Genomic DNA, 24,519 nt, shown 5'->3' with positions numbered 1-24,519 from the left:
TATAAAATTTCCATTGCATGTAAGTGTAAATAATTTCACTCTAATGCATTCATTTGAATCTGTGGCTGAAAGCATTGGTAGAAATCCCATTTTTGTGGCACTTCCTTGGCACATTGAAGGAAAACAAAATGTATACTGTTAATCAAGTCATGAGTGACTCTGAAAGTGACGGGTTGCATAAAGATAGCAAATAATAAGAGAAAAATAGATTTTAAAGATTAAAAATATTTTATTTAAACTTTTCTTCATAAACACTTTTAACATTTTTTTTCAATTTAAAAACAGAATGGATAGCATAAACATGTTTGAATAGATTATATTCACGGCTTGGGAAAAATTACCTGACAAAAATGTAAAGGCTTTCAAAACAGGTATAAAAGGCAAACCTTAAATTATTCTAAGATTTTTAAATTGGCCCTAGGATTATTTGACTACTGGCCCAAAATGTACCTAAAGGTCAAAATATTTTTCTATAGACAAAGTATGCCCAAGAGGTAGAGGGCATATACAAGTTAGGTAGAAAATAACCTCTCCGACCACCTCACTGGAACTCTCCTTCAGAAAGCAAACACCTAATCCTTACTGATATACTGATTAATAAGGTTTTTAATGCAGTTGTTCCCAAAGATGTAAAACGAGAATCCAAGGATACTGAGGGGAACAGACCGAGCTGATGGTGTTCTCTCGGCGTTGCTCACGCGATACCCGAGGCGCACGGGTACACGAGCTGAAGGGCTAGGACTTCCACGAGCTTTCCTATGCCAGTCTATGTCTACTGAATATTTGACTTTATAAACTCTCAATAAACTAATTTTTCAGGACTTTCATTTTTAAGATAAATCTCTTTTTAGAAGATATTTATTCCCAAACCAACTCTAATCTGATTGAACAAACATATGATCCCTAAAAATGTTCAGAGTACAAAAAAAAAATCAAAAATGTATAATAGGCAAAAAAGAAAAATGGCACTAGCAGTTTTACTGCCATATAGCCCTCAGTTATATCTAATTTACACTATTATCTATGTTGTGTTTTACTTCAGTCTAAAACTTTAAATTATGTATTCTCAAAAGAGCTAGTCTTTTCTGAGAGATAGCTTATAAACTGAAATATCAATTTATATTATAAACTGAAATGTTATGACCTACAACCACATATACATATATAAAAATAGTCCCACTGAACGTCTGACATGTTTAGATTATGCAGCTCAAATAATTTGTTATAAAATATTTTAAAGCTTAGTTTCATGTAATTAAGACAAAACTCTCCATTTTTACCACTTCTCCCCACACAAATGTGTGTGTCCTTTACTATGACTTGAGCAGGCTTCCCAGAATGAGGTGTCCAAAGGTGCTGCTTTAGAAAAGATAAGTGAAGGGCTCAGTCAATATTTCACAAATTAGAGTAACACGCACACAGAGCAGAGTAATGAGGACACAGAGAATGCTGTCTCAAGAAAAGCTAATAGTTCTATTAAGCTTTGCTTTTTTTTAAAACCAGTAGTATTTCTTCCAATATAAAACCTCCAATGTGAGAATCTTGAATTTTATGAAATGGCTGTAGTGCAAGGATTTTCTTTAAGCAGACTAAAATCAAAACTGAGAAGGCCAAAGATATGAAAGAGAACATTTCTAATTAAGATGAAATTAATGAAGATTGACTATTTTTGTAAAGTCTGCTGTTTAAAATGTAAAGTGAAAACACACAAGGATCACAACAGTTACACTGTATAGTTTCCAATCTGACTGAATTTTTTTAAAACCACTATTTTGAGCACATATAATGTATATAAACAAAAATGGTTCTAAATGAAGCACACAAAAAATAAACTTGAAAAAAATTCTATGGAAAAACTTTCCATAGTTTAGTATAACAAAAATAAATCTCTTTCAGCAATTAAACCATAATTTTAAAAGGGAATGTAAGTTAATCATGGATTTAAAACAACCTATATTAGCACTACATATAAACGGATGAGTTTTCTCAATACATTCAGAACCCAAGCAATAGCAACTATTCTTAAAGCTCAAAACTGATTACAGCTAACATCAGGTCAGACATGACTTATGTGTGAAGCTGAACCCAGAGTTAGTTCAAGTTAAGATTTCACAAATTTTCTAAAACATGAACTTTGATCTTGGTCTTGTGTCTTGAGAATGGAAGACCAAGAATACGCAACTGTCTGCCCAGATCTTACCCTAAGTAGGGCTATGAAGTCATATCTAAGCAATTAAAGAGAACCACCACTGGTGTGTGAAGTGTAAAAGCCTGATAGGGGTACCCTGTCTCGGTCTTTTCCAGCAAAAGACAACGATGAGGAAAATAATGAAGACATTATTGTTATTTTCTTTAAAGCAAGACAGCACACACACAGAACAGTAAACCAACTAATGTATTAGAAAAAGAACTAAATGGCTAACCTAATTCCTAACTTTCAAAAGTAAAATGATTTTTAAAAGGTAGAAAAAGCCTTTTACCCATATTACCATGGGAAACAAGATACCGAATTCCATTTTTAGAAAGTGAAAGCAAATGACACAACCACTTAATAAAAATTTAAGTCTCATATACAAAAGAATATCATTAACTTGATTTCTAAAACCAACGCCACTGTTTTTCTTTCTCAAAAACTACTTGTGTACCTGACTGTTTCTTAAACTCAAACGCCTCCAGTTTTGGAGTTTTAAAATCAGGTGTTTTTTTCATAGTTATCTAATCTAATTACAAAACAAAACAAAACAAAGCAAAAGTCTTCACATTTCCATGACTTCACTCTTCCATTTTGTGTTCAGTGGTGGCAGCAGCAAAAAAAAAAAAAAAAAAAAAAAGAAAAAGGTGAAACTAGAAATTTTATACAACAGCCATAGAAGAAGGCATTGCAATATTGCACCAATATCCTAAGACCTGGCAAGTTTTGCCAGAGTAGAACTAGTCTGTATCAGATAGAGACTCTACTCAGGAGAAGATGGCATCAATGTGAATGATCCACTCCCTGGTTATTCTTGCTTAATCTTGTCAACTACGCGTCCTTCCTTCGAGTTTAAAGAGTTGAAAGGTGCGCGGCTAATCCTAAAACACTTACTATATAAATGCTTTTCAACAGTTATTCTTGATCTGTTCTGAACTTCGAGGTTACTATCCTTCATGCTAGTAGCTTTCAGTAAATAAAACAAAGGCTGAGGGCTTACATCCCCAGTGCCATTAAGTATTCTGTACTAAATAAACAAGTAGATATGACCAGTAAGATTATAATTCTGTTTCTTACCTCTACGTCAAAAATGAGCTCAAATTTTCCACGAGTTGCTACTTTCCATTCAATAACAGATGCAGCAGCCTTACTGAGTGTAAAGAATGGGAGTTGCACTTACTTTCAAGGGGCCTCTATTTAGGAGTCTGGTATTACCTAAATGCTCTTTAAAAGTGCTTGCGCGCCGCAGGGCCCGGGCTGCGTCTACCACTCCGATTCTCACTAAAAACAGGGTAACATTAAACAGACTGCAAAGAAAAACATTTTCAAAAACAAGACATACATTGATAAGGAACACTAACGTTTACTTTTGAAAAGAAAATATAAAATGTTAGTTTTCAGAAATCCATACATGTTTCAGGAATACACGGAGCTCAAATATTACTGAATCAGTATGGAGTGAAGATAGGCTACTTTGATACCAAATGAGGACTCCAGTTATTTTAACTTTCTAAAAATGTTAATACATGAAAAGACGTTACATCTAAAATTCAACAAGTATGGCAAACCGTGTGTGCAAGTGCACTAGCTTAAAAATATAGAATCCTAACCACGCATAAAAGGAAATGTGCCTTATATGTTCATAAGATGTATGCAAGTATGGATATGCTTTCACTAACACAATGCAGGTAAGAGAAGGCAGCTTAGAAATAGTGTTTTGAATATAAAAAAGTTAATTTTGTAGAAAATTTATATTTTTGCATTTTCAGCAAAAAGCCATGCAAAAAGGTCAAGAGTTTTAAACTTAAATCATAAAACCAAAAGGTCTAACAGACTGTAATAAACTGAAATAAACGTTCCAAAAGATTTCAGATCGAGAGAGGAACCAAAATTACATCCAGTGACACTTATCAGGTCTTCTCTTAGAAGATGCAGGACTCCTACGCTGACATCTGAAAGAAATGTTTAAAGCATAAAATCAACTTCCCAGATAAGTGGATCACTCTATTCAACTGCTTCTGGAAGTAGTTTCAAGAGCTAGCGCTTAGAATGAACTTACTGCATGAGTTTGAGGCCACTAAAAAGACAAAAAAAAAAAAAAAAAAAAAAAGGATGCTAGCACAGAATGAAAAATTTTTTACGATACTAGACCAATGGCTTTGATAGTAAAACTGGTGAGGTTTTTCTTTATGCTTTTTTTAATTAACTACTTTGTCACAAACAAATTTTTTGTTTGGCTTTTTTTAAAGGGAGAAAGATGTCATTAGTTGCAACGTCTGACCTCGTCCAGTATATATTCCGGGAAATGCAGGTTGCACACTTGTAAACCATCCAGCTTGCAGGGCATCCGCGGGTACTCATCTTCCTTCCACTTGTTTTCTTCCGGATCAAAAGTGAGGATGGAATCGCTGTAATGACCATTGTAGCAAAGGCCTCCAAGAACCATTATTTGTTTGTCCAGCACAGTCACACCATGGCCACTTCTGCCAATTGGCATGGATGCCAAGATGGTCCACTGATCAGTCTCTGGGTTGTACACTTCTGTGGAAGGGCATCCCTGAGACTCAAAAGAGGCCCTCAAGATCACACAAACACCACCGAAGACATAAAGCTTGCCGTTGTAAGAAATCATCTTGTGAAAGCATCTTGCGTAATTCATTTTGCTCTTATTCTCCCAACAGTTGGTAACCACTTGCGTTCTCCTGGTCCGCTGCTCTATGGTCCCTTCTTTACTGGGGTCGAACACGCACACTTGTTTGGAGGTGGAAGATGAGGTGATTCCACCAGTGATAAACAACTTGTTATTGAGCACTGTCCCTTCATGTCCGTATTTGTTAACTGGATAAGGATCCACGAATTCCCATTTATCATTGGTGATGTCGTATCTCTCGGTGGAATAGAAAGTCTCATCTCTGGTTCTGCCAGCTACAGCGTAAATGAACTTCCCAATAACACCAACTGCAAACTCTGAACGTGGCACTGACATGTCTGCCATCCGGAGCCAAGAGTTCTGCCTCGGGTCATACCTGAACACTTTGGAAGAAGCATGGAATTCGCCATCCGGGCCCAGTTCTTCCCCGCCCAACAAGAACACGAAGTTATTGACGATAGCAAGGCAGTCTGGGCGCAGAGGAACTTGGGGGCCCTCCAGTTCCCACCAGACTCTTGGTTTCTTTAAGAGAAGGATTTTACTGTTAACCATGCTATGTCCAATCATTCCTCGGAATACTGTAGTTTGGGGTTTGGCAGAGCGGATGCGGCTTGATTTCATGTCCAACAAAGGCTGCTGGTGGACGTTCTGAAAGTAATTCAGTGCTTGGTCAACTTCATAGCGCAGCTGTCGGGAGTATCTGTAAAATTCGGATGTCTTAACCTAAGAATACAAGTAGAAGAATTTAACCAAAAGAAAGAGCATCAACGGCAAACAAGATATCAAAGCCAACTAAGGTGATTAGTGTATGATTTGAGGCTTACTGTACTAAAACTGCTTTTCCTGTTAAGATCACATACTTCTTTTTTAAACAAAGCTATCATCATATTTGTTTTTATAATAATCTATGCACATCCCCAAGCCTTTTAAAGTAAGCAAGTTATTTTCCAGGAACAAGCTAAACTCCTCTAACAAAATGTACTAATCATCTATTCTATGTCAGGCCCTGGGATACAAGTGGTGATTATGAGGACAAACAGGTTTCACAGTAGAGGGAATCACGGCCATGGTTTCCTTAACCACAAGGAACACTGTAAGAGCAACCGTGACTGAATAACTTGGGCAATCAAGTTAGTGAGTTAGTAAAAATTTAAACAGACACGAAATTCTCAGTAGGTTTTTGATATAAAGACTTGGTCGGATATCAGCAACTCCTACAACCATAATCCAGGTGACGAGGTCCAATTTTTTCCTCTTTGTTTTTGGAGCTGGAACTACCCCACTGTGATGATTTTTTGTCACCAAGATCTTATGAAGCAATTTTAAGTATTGTGCTAAGTTCTATAGGGAGATAAAAATGTTAAGTATAAGATGGGGTCTGTTTCCTCAAAGAACTTCGAATATGTCTGGGGAAATGAAAATACAGATTTGCCAACAAATAAATGAGGCGGTTGACGGTTGGCAATGAGAGTGTACAGCCCATCTTTGAGTGCTGCAGACCTGAAGATCTGAAACATACCAAACTGGCCCAAAACACTGACAGGCTCCCTTGTGGAAGAGGTAGGAAGCTGAACAACCATGAAGAAAAAGCCTGTTACCATAATGGCAAGGCGAGAGTCTTCCATTTCGACGGGAAAATCAGATATTGAGAGAGCAAATGGGCAGAAGTGCGTGACTGACGTGAAGTAGCGATAGGGTGCAAAAGTCAGGGCTCGAAGTGATCTGAGGATTTAGACTTGGGGCGCTCTGGAGAGTGGTGTCACTAAGGGACACTGGAGAGACATTCACTTCACTGGTGATCAATCTGAACTGCTGGGAGGATGCGGACGTGGAAAGCTCTAGGAGCCTCTGGGGAATCCGGGGTGACTGCTTGGGAGGGAGCTGGCACCAGGCATATTTATTTAGGAGCTTCCTTTTCCTACATCTCCTTGTTTTCCTCCCTCTTTCCTAGCTTTCTCATTCACTCCCCACCTTGGCCCAAAACCTGCTGGAAACAGAAAGGACCACAAATGTGTTTTAAGTATATTGGTAACTGTATTTCAATATAATTTGCTTTCTTTGTAATCCCAAGCATTTAACTTTATGGATTTTAAATCATTATTCTGAGGGGTCCTTCTGTGGGTTTCACCAGGCTAGCAAAAGGGTAAACGGCACAAAAAAGGTTGAGAATTCCTTGTCTTACTACGTAAAAGAGAAAAAACGGACGTCAATACTGCACTGGGGCTTTATGTGTGATATCTCAAGTTAAATTATTCCTGAGAGAGTAATAATCATCCCTATTTTCCTGATGAAAAAATTGAGGCGTAGAACCTTAAGTGACTTGCCCAAATTGTTTACATGACTAAAACTGGCAGAGCTGGGATCTGAACCTTGATCCAGGACAGTCTTGCTCCAAAGCTATTTCCAATAGGTTACTGCACAGCTTCCACTACTCATTAGAACACTCTAAATGACAAACTCATTTATTAAAACACTTAACATACATGTTCAACGAATTAGCCTAATGACCCTTCTCAGAGAAAAGATAGTATAATGGTCTTGAAACAAAGAATCAATTGTATGGATCACAATGACTGGGCATCCAACCCCATTCTTCCTAGCAAAACACTAAGCGTGGAAGAGATCAAATAATGAATAATGGTAAAGAAGTAATTTCAATAAACAGACTAATAATATAATAAAAATAGCAGATCTGAAGTCTCACCCTCTACTTTTACTTCACATATAAAAAGGTACAGAACGAAGGAAATGAAGTGAGCTGCAATCTCTTATGAGGAACAACGGAAACCTGTACAGCTGTCATCACTGAGTGCTTAGTAACATGGAATGACGTCCACAATACATTCGGGTTTTGAAAAGCAACAGTACACTGGTAGCCCGATTAATAAGATTTTGTGTATGCATGCTTGTGTTAACAGCGATTATCTCTGAAACTTCACAAACATCTTTGCATTCTTTTTCATGTATCATATTTATAAACAAAAAGTCTTGCCGTTTAAAAACTGGGTCTCTTAAAACCGTCAAAAATATATTTGCTTAGGAAAAATGAGCATCTTTTCATCTTTCCATTTCTCCTATGAATTGCCTAGTAGTGTACCTCACCCATTTTCCTCATCTTTTTATTTGCAAGACCTAAAAGGCAATACCCTGGAAATCAGCAAGAAACATAAACCTCAAATTAAATATTTAAGTGCCTACTGTGCACAGCCAGTGGCCTGAGAACTACACAGGTTTTGAGGTAATAGAATCCCGTCCAGCACTGTAATTAAGCACCACGTCAAGCGGCCCAGTATGGCGATTAAGAATCCAGTTTAGAAAATGTCCAACTTTGGCACTCACGAGTTGTGGGATCTTGGGCAAGTGACTCAACATCCTTATAGCCATTTCCTCATCTGTATTATTGGGAAAACAATAGTAGCACTATGCCTCATAACCCTAAGGTAGGAGATAGGCAAGATCATCTACGTGAAAAGGACAGTATGGTGCCTGTCACGTGGCAGTGTACAACAATAGCCGTTATTAGCTACTACCACTGACCAGTGGACACCTGTAGGCGTGTCAGCTTAAGTCGATGCATCTGATGATGTGTTTTTGGTCTGCATAAAAATTCAGTCTCAGAAATTAGATGAGAAAGGATAGAAACTGTTACTCTGGACCTAATCTTCCCCCAAAAAAACATGATTAGTAAGATGCAAGAAGGAGGAAGCTTTAAAGCAGCCATGTCACTTGGAGATCGAGAAGGGAAGGGGAATGCTGCACATATTGGATAGACAGATTTCAAGTTTTTTAAAGGAAAATTAGGATCAATTCCAAGATCGGAAACCGTGTAAAGAAGCTCAAGAAGGCTTGGAGGCTCTCAGAAGCATAATGCTGACTGCATAATTGCAAAACACACTGATGAGGGAAGAAAAGGGGAAAGTATCTAAAAAATCTGATGTGCTGCACAGAGAGCTTTCTGGGATTCAGATGTTAAAAAACCACTTACAACAGATGGTAAAAAAAAAAAAAAACAAGCACATAAAACAAGAATCACAAAGGGTGAAATGGAGCTGTAAGAATATTGTGAACAAGGCTAAAGCCTCAGGATGAACTGTGACTTAAAAAAGTGCCAGATAGGGGCGCCTGGGTGGCTCAGTCGTTAAGCGTCTGCCTTCGGCTCAGGTCTATCCCAGGGTCCTGGGATCGAGCCCCACATCGGGCTCCCTGCTCGGCGGGAGGCCTGCTTCTCCCTCTCCCACTCCCCCTGCTGTGTTCTCTCTCTCGCTGTGTCTCGCTCTGTCAAATAAATAAATAAAATCTTTAAAAAAAAAAAAAGTGCCAGATAATGAATAAATGGCATCTTAGAGGTTAAAGTAAAAAGAAGTAGAGGCAAACGTGAAGCCCCTCCTGGATGGGGTGGTTAATGTAATATTAAGAAAGACTAATAGCCTTCTCCTATTTTATTTCCATTCTTGGCTAAGGATGTTCTTTCTAATCTGAAGATCAAACACAATGACTAAGAAGAAACTTAAATCCAAGATGGCTGAGAAAAAAAAAGAAAAACTAGATAGATATTCTCACTAGGTTCAAGTCATGTGATCTCAAAATCACATCCTGGGATCCTGAGAGGCTTCACAGAAAAGGCTGCTTCATTGCTTTCCGTAATCTGTGTGGAATCATGAAGACTGGGAAAGGACTAGAAGCCAGACTTCCAAACTGCAGACTGGTTAGCCTGAGGCTGATCTGGATTGTTAAAAAATACCACTTGTGATAAGAAAGCCTACATGCTGAAAAGCAGCATGGACTCATCCAGCAATGCCAAGGCTTGACCGCTTCCAGTTGAATGTTTGAGGATATAACAGAACTGATAGAGAATGAGAGAACCTATGACTTTGGCAAAGTAATCAACAAGCCTAATGATAAAGATTAACACCAGGGAGCCATGAACCACCTAAAACTGCAGAAATAATTGTGTTAATGCATTCCGGGGGGGAGGGGGGCGGGGTAAGGTGAGATGGTGGGAAGTCCTCAGCTTTTGTCAAATGCTCCAGGGCTCCGTGAACTCCAAATGTAAAGCTATAACTGACTATCCTCAATACGAAAAAATGGGATATGGCAGAATAAAATCATGGACTGAATCAAAACAGACAATCCCACCCTCTCTATTTGGTGAAACCACAGCTAAGAGGGCTAAGTTCCATCGCTACAATTTAGACATCACAAAGCGGACCACATCCCGGGGAAAGGGATCCAAACCATCGGAAAAAAATGGTAAAACTGACGAGGAATGTTTAAGCTCAAGAGAAGACTCAGGAGAAAGATGGCAACCGTTTTCAGGACCAGTCAGCAGAAGTTAGAGGGAAGATTTTAGGCCAGCAGAGGGAAAAGCTTTGTAATTAGAACTGTCAAGATAACGGATGTTCATCACATTATTCTAAGAGCACAGAAACTGGGAACAACTCAAATATCTAGCAATAAGACACTGGTTGAATAAACTCTTGTATGCAGTCTTTACCATATGCAGTCATTAAAAAGAAGGTTAATCCACATGCACTAACACAGATGTTCAAAATGTCAAATGATAAAAACCGCAGAAGAGTATAATATTTTCAAAAACTCAAAACGGACTGTTTTACACAGCTGGCAGTACACCAAGAGGAAAACGTATGTATACACACACAACATAGAGCTGCCCCTTCTCGGGGTCCATACAGGTCTGTACTTGGCTTTTTTACAAGGACTGCAGTCAGAAGGGCATGGGTACATATTTTCCCTAAGTCAGGACGGTTTACCTCTGGACTCAGGGAGCATTCCTGCCAGTGGAGGTAGTCCAGGTGTGACCGTGTATCAGGAGCACCGGAGAGGGGTCCTGGCGTCACGTAAGGACGAGGCACCATGGCCTGTGTGACCGCCTTCCACCTTCCAAACCCAGGCTCTTACAGATCCCATCAAACTGAGTCAGCTGAACTTCTTACAGTCATTTTCCTGTCTCTCGTTTTCTACCCATCCCTCGGGTCCCTTTGTCCTCTTCTCCATTCATTCTATCATGTTCCTTTGAATCCCGAGTTCCAAAGAGTTTTAAAGGTTACTTCAAGTCTATGTCAAAATTCACATCACAGCTACGTCTCTCTATCCAGCCTGTTCTACCTGTAGGCCCCCAACAATGGAAGCTGTGCCTTTGAGATAGTTGATTATACCGCAGAACATCTAACCAATGAAATTTAGCTCCTCCTCTCTGCCACAGCTAGAAGCTCTAGATCTACCTTGCCCTTTTCCCAGAGCTAGGATTTTCCTCTAAAACCAGACAATATCGATAAGCACAATTAGTTTCTTCTTTCATTATAGAAATGGAGAATTAATGCCTCTTTGATAATCCTGGACAAAGTAATTACAGATATACTCTGCTTTAAAACAAAAAGTGGAGGGCTATGTAAATGGAGCGAGCTATCAAAAAAGAAACATGTGGCTCATCTTTTAAGCATTTCTCCCATCATTCTCTCCTCACATAACAGTTTATCTGTAGATCAGGTGCTTCCAAAAACAAGATATGGGGGAAAATGACATTTTTTTCATGTTTTAAAGAACTACTTCCCTTATCCTTCCACAGGATTAAAAAAAGCTGTCTTAATACTTAGAATATATTATCACTTTTCTTACTTTGATACTGAAAAATATTATAAAAAAGCATTTTCTCTTACGCTGATTACAAAATTAAAGTTTGTTACCTCTTAAAAACAGTGATCTGAAAATCTTAAATTGGCCATTTCTTCCTCTGATCTTTTAGTTTAATTGTGTATGTGCATATAAAGGAGAAAATGTGAGAAATTATTAATTTTGAATGTGGTTCCTATAAATATATATTAAGTTTAAGAAATAATAGCTAGCCATTACCACTGGGCAAAAATTCCATGTTTCTCCCTCCACCGTCAAAATGTTACATCATCCATCCATTAAATTTTTAACTTTTAAAGCTTATTCGTATGTACCACTCTGAATTTTGAGAATTAAAACAGAACTGGCAATGTAACTAAAACAGCCATTTCCACAGAGCTTACTACCTTGATTTGATTAAAAATCTGCAATTTAAAAAATCTACTAAAACTGGCTACAGTCTGGGGTGCCTGGCTGGCTCAAGCCAGTAGAGCATGTGACTCTTGATCTCAGAGTTGTAAGTTTGAGCCTCACGCTAAGTGAAGAAATTACTGAAAAATAAAATATTTAAGAAAAAATAGCTGGCTACAGTCTAAAATCATTTTAGGCCTTTAGCCAGCCAATTTAAGATATTATCAGCTATTTCACCTGATTTCAAAATGTTTTTTTAAATGCCCAATATACTTAAACTAAAACAAAACAAAAACCCATGCCTTTTATTAGTTTATCTGTCAGTGGGGGTGGGAGGTGCCACTGGGGACTGGAATAATCCCTGAACTAAAGATCCCAGATCTTAGGCTTGACATTGTCCCCAAGTCAGTGTATGACTATGGACAAGCCTCTGGCTTAGATATTTTCTCCTTATAAAAGGAACCAGTTGCATGAAGACACCTCTGGCCCTTCCTACATCCAAAAATGATAACCTAATTTTCAGAATGATGAGTATAAGGTGTCATGTGGAAGGAAGACAGTCCTGGCTATCAGTTTTATCATCCCCTCTCCATGATCCAATCTGCTCAAAAGAAATACCCAGAAACAGGGGCGCCTGGGTGGCTCAGTTGGTTAAGCCTCTGCCTTCGGCTCAGGTCATGATCCCAGGGTCCTGGGATCGAGCCCCGCATCCGGCTCCCTGCTCAGCGGGGAGCCTGCTTCTCCCTCTCCCTCCATCTACCGCTCTACCTACTTGAGCGCTCTCTGTCAAATAAATAAATAAAACTTCAAAAAAAAAAATATCCAGAAACAAAGCAGTTACTAAAACAAATTAAACCTTTGGGAAACACAGCTACATTTAATATTATTTTGATATTCAGCAAAATGTGGAGCAGTCTTTATGTGCTGTATTACAAAAGCATCCACCCTGGTATGAGAAGTCTATTTATAAAATCATGCTCAGAACTGAAGCTTATACTGATTTATGTTAAAATCATCACAAAAAAGCTAGGTGCAAAATACCTTTATAATTAATCCCTTTGTCCTGAAAAACTGAGTTAATGACCAAGGATAAGGCTATAAAAAAATCAGTTCCTGTTAAGCACAAATCTTCTCAGTAATACTGTAATTGCAGTCAAATACCAAACAGTAAAGACAAATTTTAATAAGGATTTACCTATCCTCTCTTCTTCAAGCAGGCAACAGTCTAAATTACCAAACAGAACTTCAGAAGTAACCAGCGTAAATGGGGGTGAGGGAGAGGACCCTCTTCAAGACTCTATCTAATATGAGTTTCAGCACAATTTGGTTAGTCTTCTATCCCTTAAACTTTTCTAGAGTGAAAAATATGTAGTTCAAAAATAAGTATGCTCAGAAAGTCTAATCTCCTTCCAATTTCAGCACAATAGTCATAGAACACCACTAGAAGTTAAATAAGTGTGCACAAGCCTAAAAGGTAGAAAATGATGTAATGTCTAGAAAGTCCCTTAAGACCATATTATTTGATTATAGTAATATTTAGATAGTACAACTAAATTCTGGAGTTTTTCCTATTTATGGAAATACTCTCAACTATGTAAATATATAATTTTATTTAAAAATATGGTAAAACAGAAGGAAAGCCAAAAAGGTTTAATCCCAAAACTTCTGAATGAGCAAGGGTCACCCCATGACACATGTAACATTTTCTGAGTAAATATTAAATTTGAGAATTAAAACGTTAAAGCCTAAAATCTTAGTATTTGCCCTTGTTCCTCTCCTGCTGCTAACCTTGTCTCCATTTTAGGACTTCTCTGATCCTGTTGGATTTCTGCTTATCATTTGGTTTCTCTCCCTCCTTTTTCCTCCGTTCATCAAAAAAAATTGTCTCCTTTTACAAGTCAATATAGCTGTCTGTACTCCATCTCTTCCTTCACTTTTACTTCATGGCTAATTTCCAATTCTAGGCTTTTGTTTTCATCTCCCATTTATTTTATTTAAAAGGAAAATCAACAAGACTGAATTTGCGAACTCCTGCTTCATACACCACCCACCAAAGCCTCTTTCCCAGGGGATCTAACAGCAGTCAACACCCTGAATTACCACACCCTTCAGGAACCTGCGAACCTGGGATGAACGCAAGTCAAAGGTGGAAAACAAGAGCACTCTACTTCTCCACATAAAAGGCCAAAGACTTGAGGAGAAAACACCCAGGGTGATTTTTAAAGAATTGTGCACGTGTTAATTATAACCATCCAAGTCCACAGGGCTGGGGAGGAGGGGTAGGCAAAAAGGAGATGGATACAGAAAAAGACACTAAGTGAACCGCGAAAGTCTGCTTAACCTATTGACCTAGTTTCCACCAGAAAACCTGCTCATGTCTGTGCTTTCACTCCAAGGGGCAAGTGAGCTGATGGTTAATTTAAGCAATTTCAAGTTTATAGTTGTATAGGTACTATTTAATATATGAAGGGGATTTTAAGCTTTTTCAAAAACAACTCAGACTTATTAGGAACTCTAACCAAATTTCACATTTTTAATCTAGGTTACTGGCTTTGTAAAAAAAAAAAAATTTGTATTGTCAAATACAGTACTGCTTATGTTTCTCATGTACTTCGGTGAGGGTTAGAAACAAATTTCTGTTTTTTCCTCTAGATTTGTCTGGCTGTAGCTGAAGTTACTAGAAATAATTAAACTTTTTTTTCGTTTTCTGCTAAACTGGTAACACTACAGGTAATGGTCTGGTTGCTGGATAGAAATTTTGGATAGCTCAAGTGCTAGATTAGTCAAAACATGTCACAGTACCTAAGTAAAGGAATTCTAGAGGGCATATAGCACCTACACTTTACATAGATGTGTCCTTACCCATACAGTGTCATTATAAGTGGTCTGTACCTCAATTAACTGGAATATCACACCATCCAAGCATGACATTAAGGACAATCAGTTTACTCATGTGTCATATAGTTCATTGTTAATGTTATCTACATCAACTGTGCTAATAGAGAAACGATTTGGAAGACTATCAGTGTTTTGTGAAGAGCAGTTCTGAGAGCTCCTAATGTTCTTTTTTTTTTTTTTTTAAAGATTTTTTATTTATCTGAGAGAGAGAATGGGAGACAGAGGGCATGAGAGGGGGAGGATCAGAGGGAGAAGCAGACTCCCCGCCGAGCAGGGAGCCCGATGCGGGACTCGATCCTGGGACTCCAGGATCATGACCTGAGCCGAAGGCAGTTGCTTAACCAACTGAGCCACCCAGGCGCCCCGCTCCTAATGTTCTTAAGTATCCAAGGTATACTTGGACACTTAATTTGTTAATCCTTGAGTTCTTTCCCTTTCAAGGTGAGTACAAGACACCTTATCCCCATTTTAACATGTAGCTTTTAAAGCCACAAATTCTGCACCTTAAGTTAAAGACTTTTTTAAAAAAGTATTTGGAAGCTCTTCTGAAGCATTTTTTAATTCTGATCCTAGAATTAATTTTTACTAATAATGAAGCTGTGTTTTTTTTTCAGCAGACTATCAAAATTATCTCAAAGTTGTAAAAGTTTCTATAACAAGCTTTCATAAAATGCAGGTAACGGTTAAATCCAAAAATATTCTCAGTAAAAGAGAACTTTTTTCTCACTAAAACATTAGCTTTGCTCTTTAAAAGTTACATAAATCTGGGGTGCCTGGGTGGCTCAGATGGTTAAGCATCTGCCTTCGGCTCAGGTCATGATCCCAGGGTCCTGGGATCGAGCCCCACATCAGGCTCCTGACTCAGCGGGGAGCCTGCTTCTCCTCCTCCCTCTGCCTCTCTCCCTGCTCATGCTCTCTCTCTCCCTCTCTGTATCTCTGTGTCTCAAGTGAATAAATAAAATCTTTTTTTTTTTTAAAGATTTTATTTATTTATTCATGAGAGAGAGAGAGAAACAGAGCGAGAAGCAGGCTCCCAAGGAGCAGGGAGCCCGATGCGGGACTCGATCCCAGGACCCTGAGATCATGACCTGAGCCGAAGGCAGACGCTTAACCATCTGAGGCACCCAGGCGCCCAATAAATAAAATCTTTTAAAAAGAAGTTCCATAAATCCAAATTTGGGGGAATATGATGAATTACATTTAATATATGAGGGAAAAAAAGCACACTAGGGAGTCTGAATATCACGAGCTAGTTTACAAAACATTAGGAATAAAGCAGAATACATCTTTATAATCTGCTCCCTTACTGAACAGCCAATGAAAAACCAACTGTAAAAGCCTAATTATAAGCTGAACAAATGTGTTTTTTTTAATCTTTACAGGACTGAAAAGATTTTCCTTTTGAAAAATTGGAAGATTTTATGATTATGATTAATACAATTTCTAAGGGGATCACTGGTATGCTTTTACCTCATGCATATTTACGATACTGAAGATGCCCTAGGTTCAAAAATATTAAAATGTCACTGTACTAAAAATCAACATATGGGTATTTTAATGAATAATTTAACAATTTTGCTAAAAAGATCTTTTTTATACAAAAGAAGTATAATAGCATTTTACCAAACATACATTTACTTCATAAAATGTTTTCAATAACGCAATAATTTTTTTTAAAAACCGAAAGACCAAAGAAAGCAAGGTTTAAACTATTTAAATCCTCACATCCCTGAAATTCAAAATGACCAATGTCAGGCCTTATCTCTGTTAACAGATGCAAAGACCCTCAGAGCTAGTAAAAACAAACAAAAAAACACTCCACAGACATCTGTGTCAGTAAAAACTGAAAATGAAGTCTAGTTTAAAAATCCACTATAGATAAAAGGAATCCTAAGAACTCTTCAACAACTATATTAAAAGGACAAGATCCTTAAATTTATTTTTAGCTTTCTTTGATTATACATTGAAATCCCCAGAATTGGGCTTGCACATCTGCACGTTTTCCCACACCTTGTACCTTTTTCAGTGCCATTAAATTTCTCAGGCTATATTTTGTTCATGCAAACACATTGGAATTTTCATGACTACACAACAACTTCTAAACGACCGAAGTGGGCCAGAGGGTTAAGTGCATGCTTCTGCACCTCAGGGTCCTCTCCCTCCCTGCTCTAGCAGCTATCATAGGAAGCCCTTGGACTGGGAAGTGAGCAGACCTGGGTTCCACTCTGAGCAATACCACTTGTTCTGGGGTAAGATTCCTAACCTTTCTGAGTCTGTTTTCTTACCTATAAAATGGAAATAACCTGTAGACTCTACCTTTGTATAGAGCACTTGAGGCACAATCTGACATATATAAGGTATTCATGTAAGGAGAATCATTGTTTCTAAGGAACTCCGTGAGGAAATTTGGAAGCCATGAGCTCTTTGGTGACAGTCCCATAGAGTACTCAGTACAAAAGTTAAGACTGTTTTCAGCTGGGGAGAAAAGTAGAGGATGAGGGGGAAAGATACTGCAGAAGAATAAACTCCAAGATTTCGGCATAGCTAGAGGGCGAGATTCAGGTCCCTACAATGAAGGAGGGCTATTCCCTGGTGAGAGCCGGAAATGCCCAGTTCCCTCACTGTGAAGCCTCTGCTCAGATCTGTTCAAAAGTTACTACCAAAGAATTAAAGTCTATACAGGTTCCTTCCACCAAGCTTTGTTCACTTGCTTTTTATTTTCCCGAGGCCAGGGTAAGGATCCTGACAAAGAGATGCCACGCTCAAGTTAACTTCATCAGCCACTCTACAGAATAGTTAGGTAGGTAAGCTCATTTAACACTAAACTGTGCAGAACATCTCGAATGGCTGAGAAACCAGAAGAGTTTAATATGTGAGAAGGGCTGTTGACCGTACGCATATTCAGAGAGTTTCTAATAAACAGCTCACTCCTTGAACTTCTAGAGCAGCGCTGTGCAACAGAAATATAAAGAGCCACAAATGTGAGCCAATGATTAATTTTACACTTTCTGGTAGCCACATTTAAAAAAGTAAAAAGGTGAAGTTGATTTTAATAATGTATTTTATTTACCCCAGTATACCCAAAATATCATTTCAAACTATAATCAACATAAAAATGAGTAATGAGATCATTTACACCCTTTTGTCATCCTAAGTTTTGAAATCTCAATTCAGACTTGCCACATTTCAAGTATTCAGTAGCCACAAGCAGTAACTGTATTGAACAGCGCAGTTCTAGAGTCACAGATATACACTAATTTCTTTATTATAGAGAGTAATCTGTTGATCCTGACTTCAGCTGGTTTTAATCTCATTAAATTGAATGGAAAGGTTCTCGGTTTTTGGGTTTTTTTTAAAGGAGGGAAATTTTAAGACTCTAAAACAAATCTAACAGAATACTACGAATAAAACTCTTGATTACCTTAGTCATAGGATCGGGCTACTTAGCCTCCTAATACAAAAAAAGACTGTAAATTCTAAGTTTGATTAGAGTTACTAAGTGCCAAGACTTCTTTGGCATTACAATATTTTCCTGTAACTGTTCCTGAAAAAACACAATGCTGAAAAGTAGATGTGTTAACAGGACACATAAGGAAAAGAGGAACTAAGTTAATACCAACACAAAGAAATACTCTGATAAATCCAGAATATGGAACACACTAAGACAATCAGTGATCTTATCGTTCTCAAAAAAAGTGGGGGACTGTTTTAGATTAAGAAAGATTAGACAGATGTGATAACCAAAAGCAATGCATAAGTAACGACTACATTCTACGGCATTTTGAGAAATGGGAAAATTTGAATATGGACTAGCTATTAGATGATATTATTGTTAATTCACTTAGGTGGAATGGCAGTGAACTTGGGTAGGAAAGAGTCCTTATTCGTAGGAGAGGCGTGTTAAGTTTTTAAGTTTTTATGAAGTATTATGATGTTTGCAATTATTTCTGAAGGTTCAGCAAAGAAAAAAAGATCTAGATAAAGCAAATATGGTAAAATGTTAACAGTTCTTGAATCTAGGTGACAGCTACACAGGTATCCATTATACTACTCTTCCAACTTTTTATGTTTGAACATCCTCATAAGAAAAAGGAGAGACAGTTCTAGATTCAAAGGGAGACATAATAACCCAATATACTGTATGAACCTTGATTAAATCCTTAAAAAATAAAACAGCTAAAAAAAAGACATTTAGGGGACAAATGAGAAAAATCAGAAAATGAAGTGCCTATTACATGACACTAAGGAATGACTGTTAATTTCAACAATGGTATTATGGTTATGTCGAATTTCCTCACTCTTGGGAGATGAGCTGCTCGATCAAGCAGTGAGGGATGAAGTATCATAATGTCTACAACATTCTTTGAAATGGTTTTACATAGCTTAAAGCCAATGTGGCAAGATGATAACAATATTAACCTACAGGATATGTTTATGGGTGATCATTCCACTATTCTTTCGGATCCTTTATGTTTAGAAAGTCATAAGTTTTTAATAATTTAAAGCTAAAAATAAAAAGTGCCTATCAATATTCCATTTCTCTAAATTTCAGCCTATAGGATAAAACCACAAATCAAAACTGCCTACACCTTTCCCATGTAGATTCTTGTACTAAAAAAGGACGAGCACAGATGTAACATGTCTTTATTTCTGTGCCCTTTCTGTCACCGTGCATATATAATGGATATTAAAATGGCTTTGTTTGGGGCGCCTGGGTGGCTCAGTCGTTAAGCGTCTGCCTTCGGCTCAGGTCATGATCCCGGAGTCCCGGGATCGAGTCCCACATCGGGCTCCCTGCTTGGCGGGAAGCCTGCTTCTCCCTCTCCCACTCCCCCTGCTTGTGTTCCTGCTCTCGCTGTCTCTCTCTGTCAAATAAATAAAATCTTAAAAAAAAAAAAAAAATGGCTTTGTTTGAGACCTGCAGCGTACTAAGTAAAGGAAAAATAGATGGGCCCTATTTTCAAGGGAGCTCAAATTAGTATGGTGCAAAATAGTTCAAATTCTTATTTCCCAACCCAATTTTCCATTTTAGTTTGGTTTATGAAGTTTTATTTCTAGAGATAAGCTCTCAAAAATCTGCCTAGTGTTTTCAAAATTTAGAAAGCCATACATCCCTCCTGAAACTAATATTACAATGTATGTTAAACTCCATTGGAATTTTAAGAGAAAGCCAGATTCCTTTGATAAGCATTAACTCTCATACATCGCTAAGACAAGAGTCACTGACTACCTTCCATTTATCTTACCAGTATTACTAAAATAAAACTAAAAAATTTCTACTATATTACAAAAAATAAAGATTCCTCTGTGACCAGGGCCTTATTAAGTTTTCCTAAGAAATTAACTCAAGAAGGAAACCTTAACATTTTTATTCTGAGATCTACCCAATACCTGGCCAGTGGTGAATAACCACCTCCTATGCTATTTAAGCAAACAAAATCCATCAGAAGGTACAAGTGATGTTTCATATAATTTACAAAACTACCCAATGGTATTAACTTTCACTTCAGCCACTGCCACTATTGACCAGCTTGAACTGGTAATTAGAATATAAAAAGGCTTGGCACTCAGCACTTAAAAATCATTTACTGCTAACAATTCCATATTGTCCCACAGAAGGAGAAATTTTATTTATTTCACCAGTACTTCCATCTAGACTAAAGTTGGAGGGTTTTTGTTTTAGTAGTGGGAGTGCAATTGCATTTAATGTATAAAGACAAAACAGGATTCCCCAAGGAAAGAGAGCAATAAAAACAATAGTAAGGAAAAAAATCAAATCAGAGACAAATGATTTACATAGTTGATGTGGGGCCGATTGTCACCCAACAAAAAGTAATTAAGAAATGTATTCTTTAGTTTCAATTATGTCTGCCAGATCAAGTATATTCTGAGAATAAAGATAAAATCCCATAAAATTGGGTTCTCTATTGAAAGTATAAGTTAATGACGTTCCACAGGATTTGGGGGGGGGGGGGGGGGAGAAACATGCCAGGCTGCTGAGTGCTATCTGAAGGCACAAATCTGTTTATTTTTCAAACGGTGTAAACAGCCCTCCTTTGCAAATATTGTATTTTAATCACCAGGTGTGGTAACTAAAGCTGAAGAACTATTTAACATGAAGGGTGTCGAACCAAAGCTTTAAGTGTGCTTTCTAGAAAGAAAAAAAGATGCAAGAGGTAAACAGAGCCCCAGAGGTAACCATGTGATTAGAAACCAATTAAGCAATTACTGAAACTGCTTTCTTTCCTTTCAGCAAGAAAGGATCACAAGTGAGACTCTGATATAAAAATGAAATATGCTTTCATGCAAAAAGGCCAAGGTTGTTTTGGAGAAAGACTATTTTTCAGATAGCAGAACTATTACATGGTAAAATGTGCACAGGGATGTTTGATCAACGTAGGCAGAGGATTTATAGTCTATTTAGTTAGAAATGCCAAAACAATGGTTTTAGACATAAACATGTCTTCATGGTTAAATTGTTAGTATTCATAGTGCAACAGAGGAAAAACAGAACTACTTAAGAGTAGGGAAGAAAATCAACTAGGTAAGGGTAGGGAAGCATCACCACTAGGGCCTACTGCTTTTCAAGAGCTATTCTATGTTTACTCACTACATTTTAGAGGAATACGAAACTGCCTTAATGTACATCATTCAAAACTACAAAAACTCCTCTCAACTCTAATTTCAGCATGTATTACTTAAATTAATTTTTAGAAACAGAGCTAACCTGACCCAGTTCAGATTTAATTACTTTGTGGAAAGAAAAGCTAAAGCAAACTAGGAATATTTTGGGTTAAATAATTATGCTTCAACTTTAGAAGTACTTTCAAAACAAAACTACTCTACTACCTACCTGGTTCATCTTTCACCCACAAAATGTGTTTTTAAAAACCTAAATGCACAAGCTACAACAAATTAGACTGCTTATCCATTAGTTATTCTTATAAACTATTCTTTTTGCTCCTGAGCAAGCCTGGGAATCTTACCTATAAAAACATACTGTCTTAACTAAACGATGAGTCCTGTCTATTGCTTTCAAATGCACTAACCTTCTCAAAAACACTGGATGGGGTCATCAAACAAAACCTGATGTTCTGAATGATGGTATCGGTATGTCTCCAGCGTCTTCTATCATGCCGCAGCCAAGACTGCACAGCCTCGTACAGCTCTATCTCTGGGAACCTGCTCAGATGATCATTATCCAAATAAGACATGAGCTTCTCAAAGCTCAGGTAAGACAGGAAGTCAGGCCTGGACATGAGTGGCACAAAGTTGTCTAGCAGAAAGGCGTCCAACTTCTCCCTGACTCCCTCGATGTTTACACCAAAATCATCTAAGAGTCTCATAATTTCTGCACAATTTTCTAAGCAGATTTTCGCTAATAGAAAAGAGCAGCAGAACTTCACCACTTCTATAAGTTGAACATACATGGCAGCCTGAAGGATCTCATGAACAGTATTCATACTTAGTTCTATAGTTCCATAATACATAAATTGAAGGACGTGGCTGAAACCAGTAGCAGTTAGACCTTTTAAATGAATTTTGTCCTGATCTCGCTCCCTCATGTCTGCAGTAAACATAATTCTGAAGTAATCACTCTGGGTGGCCAAGAGTGCTTTATGGGCCTGGAACTGATGATCTTCAATAACCAGAGTGACATCAAGAAGCAATCCCTCCTCATACAGTGCTCTGAACCCAGCAGAGACACTGGTGTCATGGATGGAGGAACAGAATCCTTCCACGTCCCCTGCCATGAATCACCTGGAAAAAAGGTAATCAAAGAAAACTGTGTTAATCATTTGCATGCATTCTGAAGACATTATTAACTTAAGAGCTTAAGCAATTTTTCATAATTATCTCAATTCCACTGCCTAAGTCTTAAATGTACAAGCCCTTTGGGAGAAGACAATCTAAAGGTTTGCAGGCTAATGTTTTTGGCTTCCCTACCTGGGGAAAAAAGTCTATTGCATATCTTACAAACAATATATGCCTAGCCCACTGATTTTACACTGTTCACCAAATATATTTCAATATGTCCCCAAATTATCAACACAAAAAGGATTTTTCAGCCAAATGCTAAATTATGAGAAAAAGCAACGAAAAAGAAATTGAACCAAAGAGTACCACTGTTGACCTTGAAAAAACCTGGGAACTTACCCAAAGGAAATAATCAGATAAATATGCCAAATTGTACACACAAGATTTTTCGTTCTAGCCTTACTTATAATAAAAAACCGGAAAACATTCAAAAGCCCAACAACAGATTATTAAATAAATGTGGTGTAGTTCTCTAATGGATTACCGTAACAACTAAAAACGATGGCAGCAATCTACCTATTCTGACAAAGGATGTTTATTAGGTATTGTTATGTGAAAAAACAATGAAGCAGACAACTGCAGTTTACTCGGTGTATTTTCCAAAATTAAATACACATGTGTACATTGAGAGGAGAAAAGTCTGGAGGAATATATACCAAAATGATATCCCCAGGTGGTAAGATTTCAAGAAACTGAGGTTTACTCCTTTTCCTTTTTACTTACCTCATTAACCTTATTCTAAAAAAGTGATCACACATTGCTTATATATTTAAAATATAAATATACAATTTTTGAAGGGAATGAAACCACATTTTTGCATATCCGAGAAATGAAGCCAAGATAGTGGAATGATAATGAGATCTCCTAAGCAGAATAAACGAATTCAGTTTCTTAGACTGGTTTATGAAGCAAAGTAATTTTCTCCTTTTCACACAACTACCCTCCCTCCCAGGCTGCTGGCCAGGCCAAGGGCCGCTTATCCTCGCCTCTCACCCTCACACAGCTCCGCCCTCCACCCCCCAGTTCCCTCCCCACCCTTTAGTCTGTGCCCTGTGGAACCAGGCTTCAGAGTCAACAAACTCCCCTACCAGCTCCTGCCGGTCACAAAGTTTTCTCCACAGTCAGATTTAAATACAAAAAAATACTCTTTGATAGCTTATTAAATCTACCTTCTAAGTCTTCTTTTAGGTTTCTACTGTCCTTTTTCTAAAACATGGCCTTTCGCTCAGATAAAAATCCATCTTCTATTGCTCCTTCTCACTGATCACTTACCCACATCCTGATCAATGACTCTCGCCGGCACATTCACAGACAACTTCGGCAGCCAGCTAAGGCTCATGTTCTCCACCTCTTCAATGTTCACATAAGATCACTTGTACAAAACCCACGAAGTCCAATTTTCCTGGTCGCCTCAACTCCTACAACCTCTCCCCTTACTCCATTTTAAAACCGTATTTCCATACCTGCTGGGTCTCACCACAATCTAAAACCGGTCCCCATCTAAAATCTAAACTGTCAACTTTTCACTCTAGCTTAACCTTTGCCTCTCTTGTCACTTGGCCTATCATTTCCAAACTTTACTTTCCATCCTTTTCCAGCTTAGACCTTCTGGTATTAGACCCAATCTCCCAAATGCTTTCCTTTCCAATCTCCCCACTCTATTACCAATGCCTCCTCCTCTGCTTGCTGCACGAGCGCCTCCGGCATTATGTTAGGCATGGAGGTATGTGCCTTTCGGGAATCCCCTCTGCACCCTGGATTTGGCAGTGAAAAGGCAGCTTCCACGGCCATGCGAAAAGCACTACTTCTCCACTCTTGTGAGTAGGCTATCACTGTATTTTTCTACTTTGTTTCATCAATATGTTATCTGTGACACCCTATGTTTAATTTCTTGATCTATTAACCCATTGATTCAGCAGTT

At 38.0% G+C, this 24,519-nt stretch overlaps 1 protein-coding gene across 1 annotated transcript; it reads right to left on the bottom strand.

The window, feature by feature from the left end:
- Positions 1 to 215: 215 nt before the first annotated feature.
- On the bottom strand, positions 216 to 22,671 carry KLHL15 (kelch like family member 15). Its single transcript, XM_021705537.2, has 2 exons — positions 21,830 to 22,671; positions 216 to 5,564 (listed from the first exon to the last, which is right to left on the bottom strand). Exons 1-2 carry the CDS (start codon positions 22,532 to 22,534, stop codon positions 4,455 to 4,457), a joined length of 1,815 nt encoding a protein of 604 aa, XP_021561212.1. The 5' UTR covers positions 22,535 to 22,671; the 3' UTR covers positions 216 to 4,454.
- Positions 22,672 to 24,519: the final 1,848 nt, after the last annotated feature.

The sequence above is a fragment of the Neomonachus schauinslandi genome, chromosome X (assembly GCF_002201575.2).
Source record: "Neomonachus schauinslandi chromosome X, ASM220157v2, whole genome shotgun sequence".
Lineage (NCBI taxonomy): Eukaryota > Metazoa > Chordata > Mammalia > Carnivora > Phocidae > Neomonachus > Neomonachus schauinslandi.
Note: the sequence above shows the minus strand (reverse complement) of the source record. Positions and strands in the feature narration are given on the sequence as shown.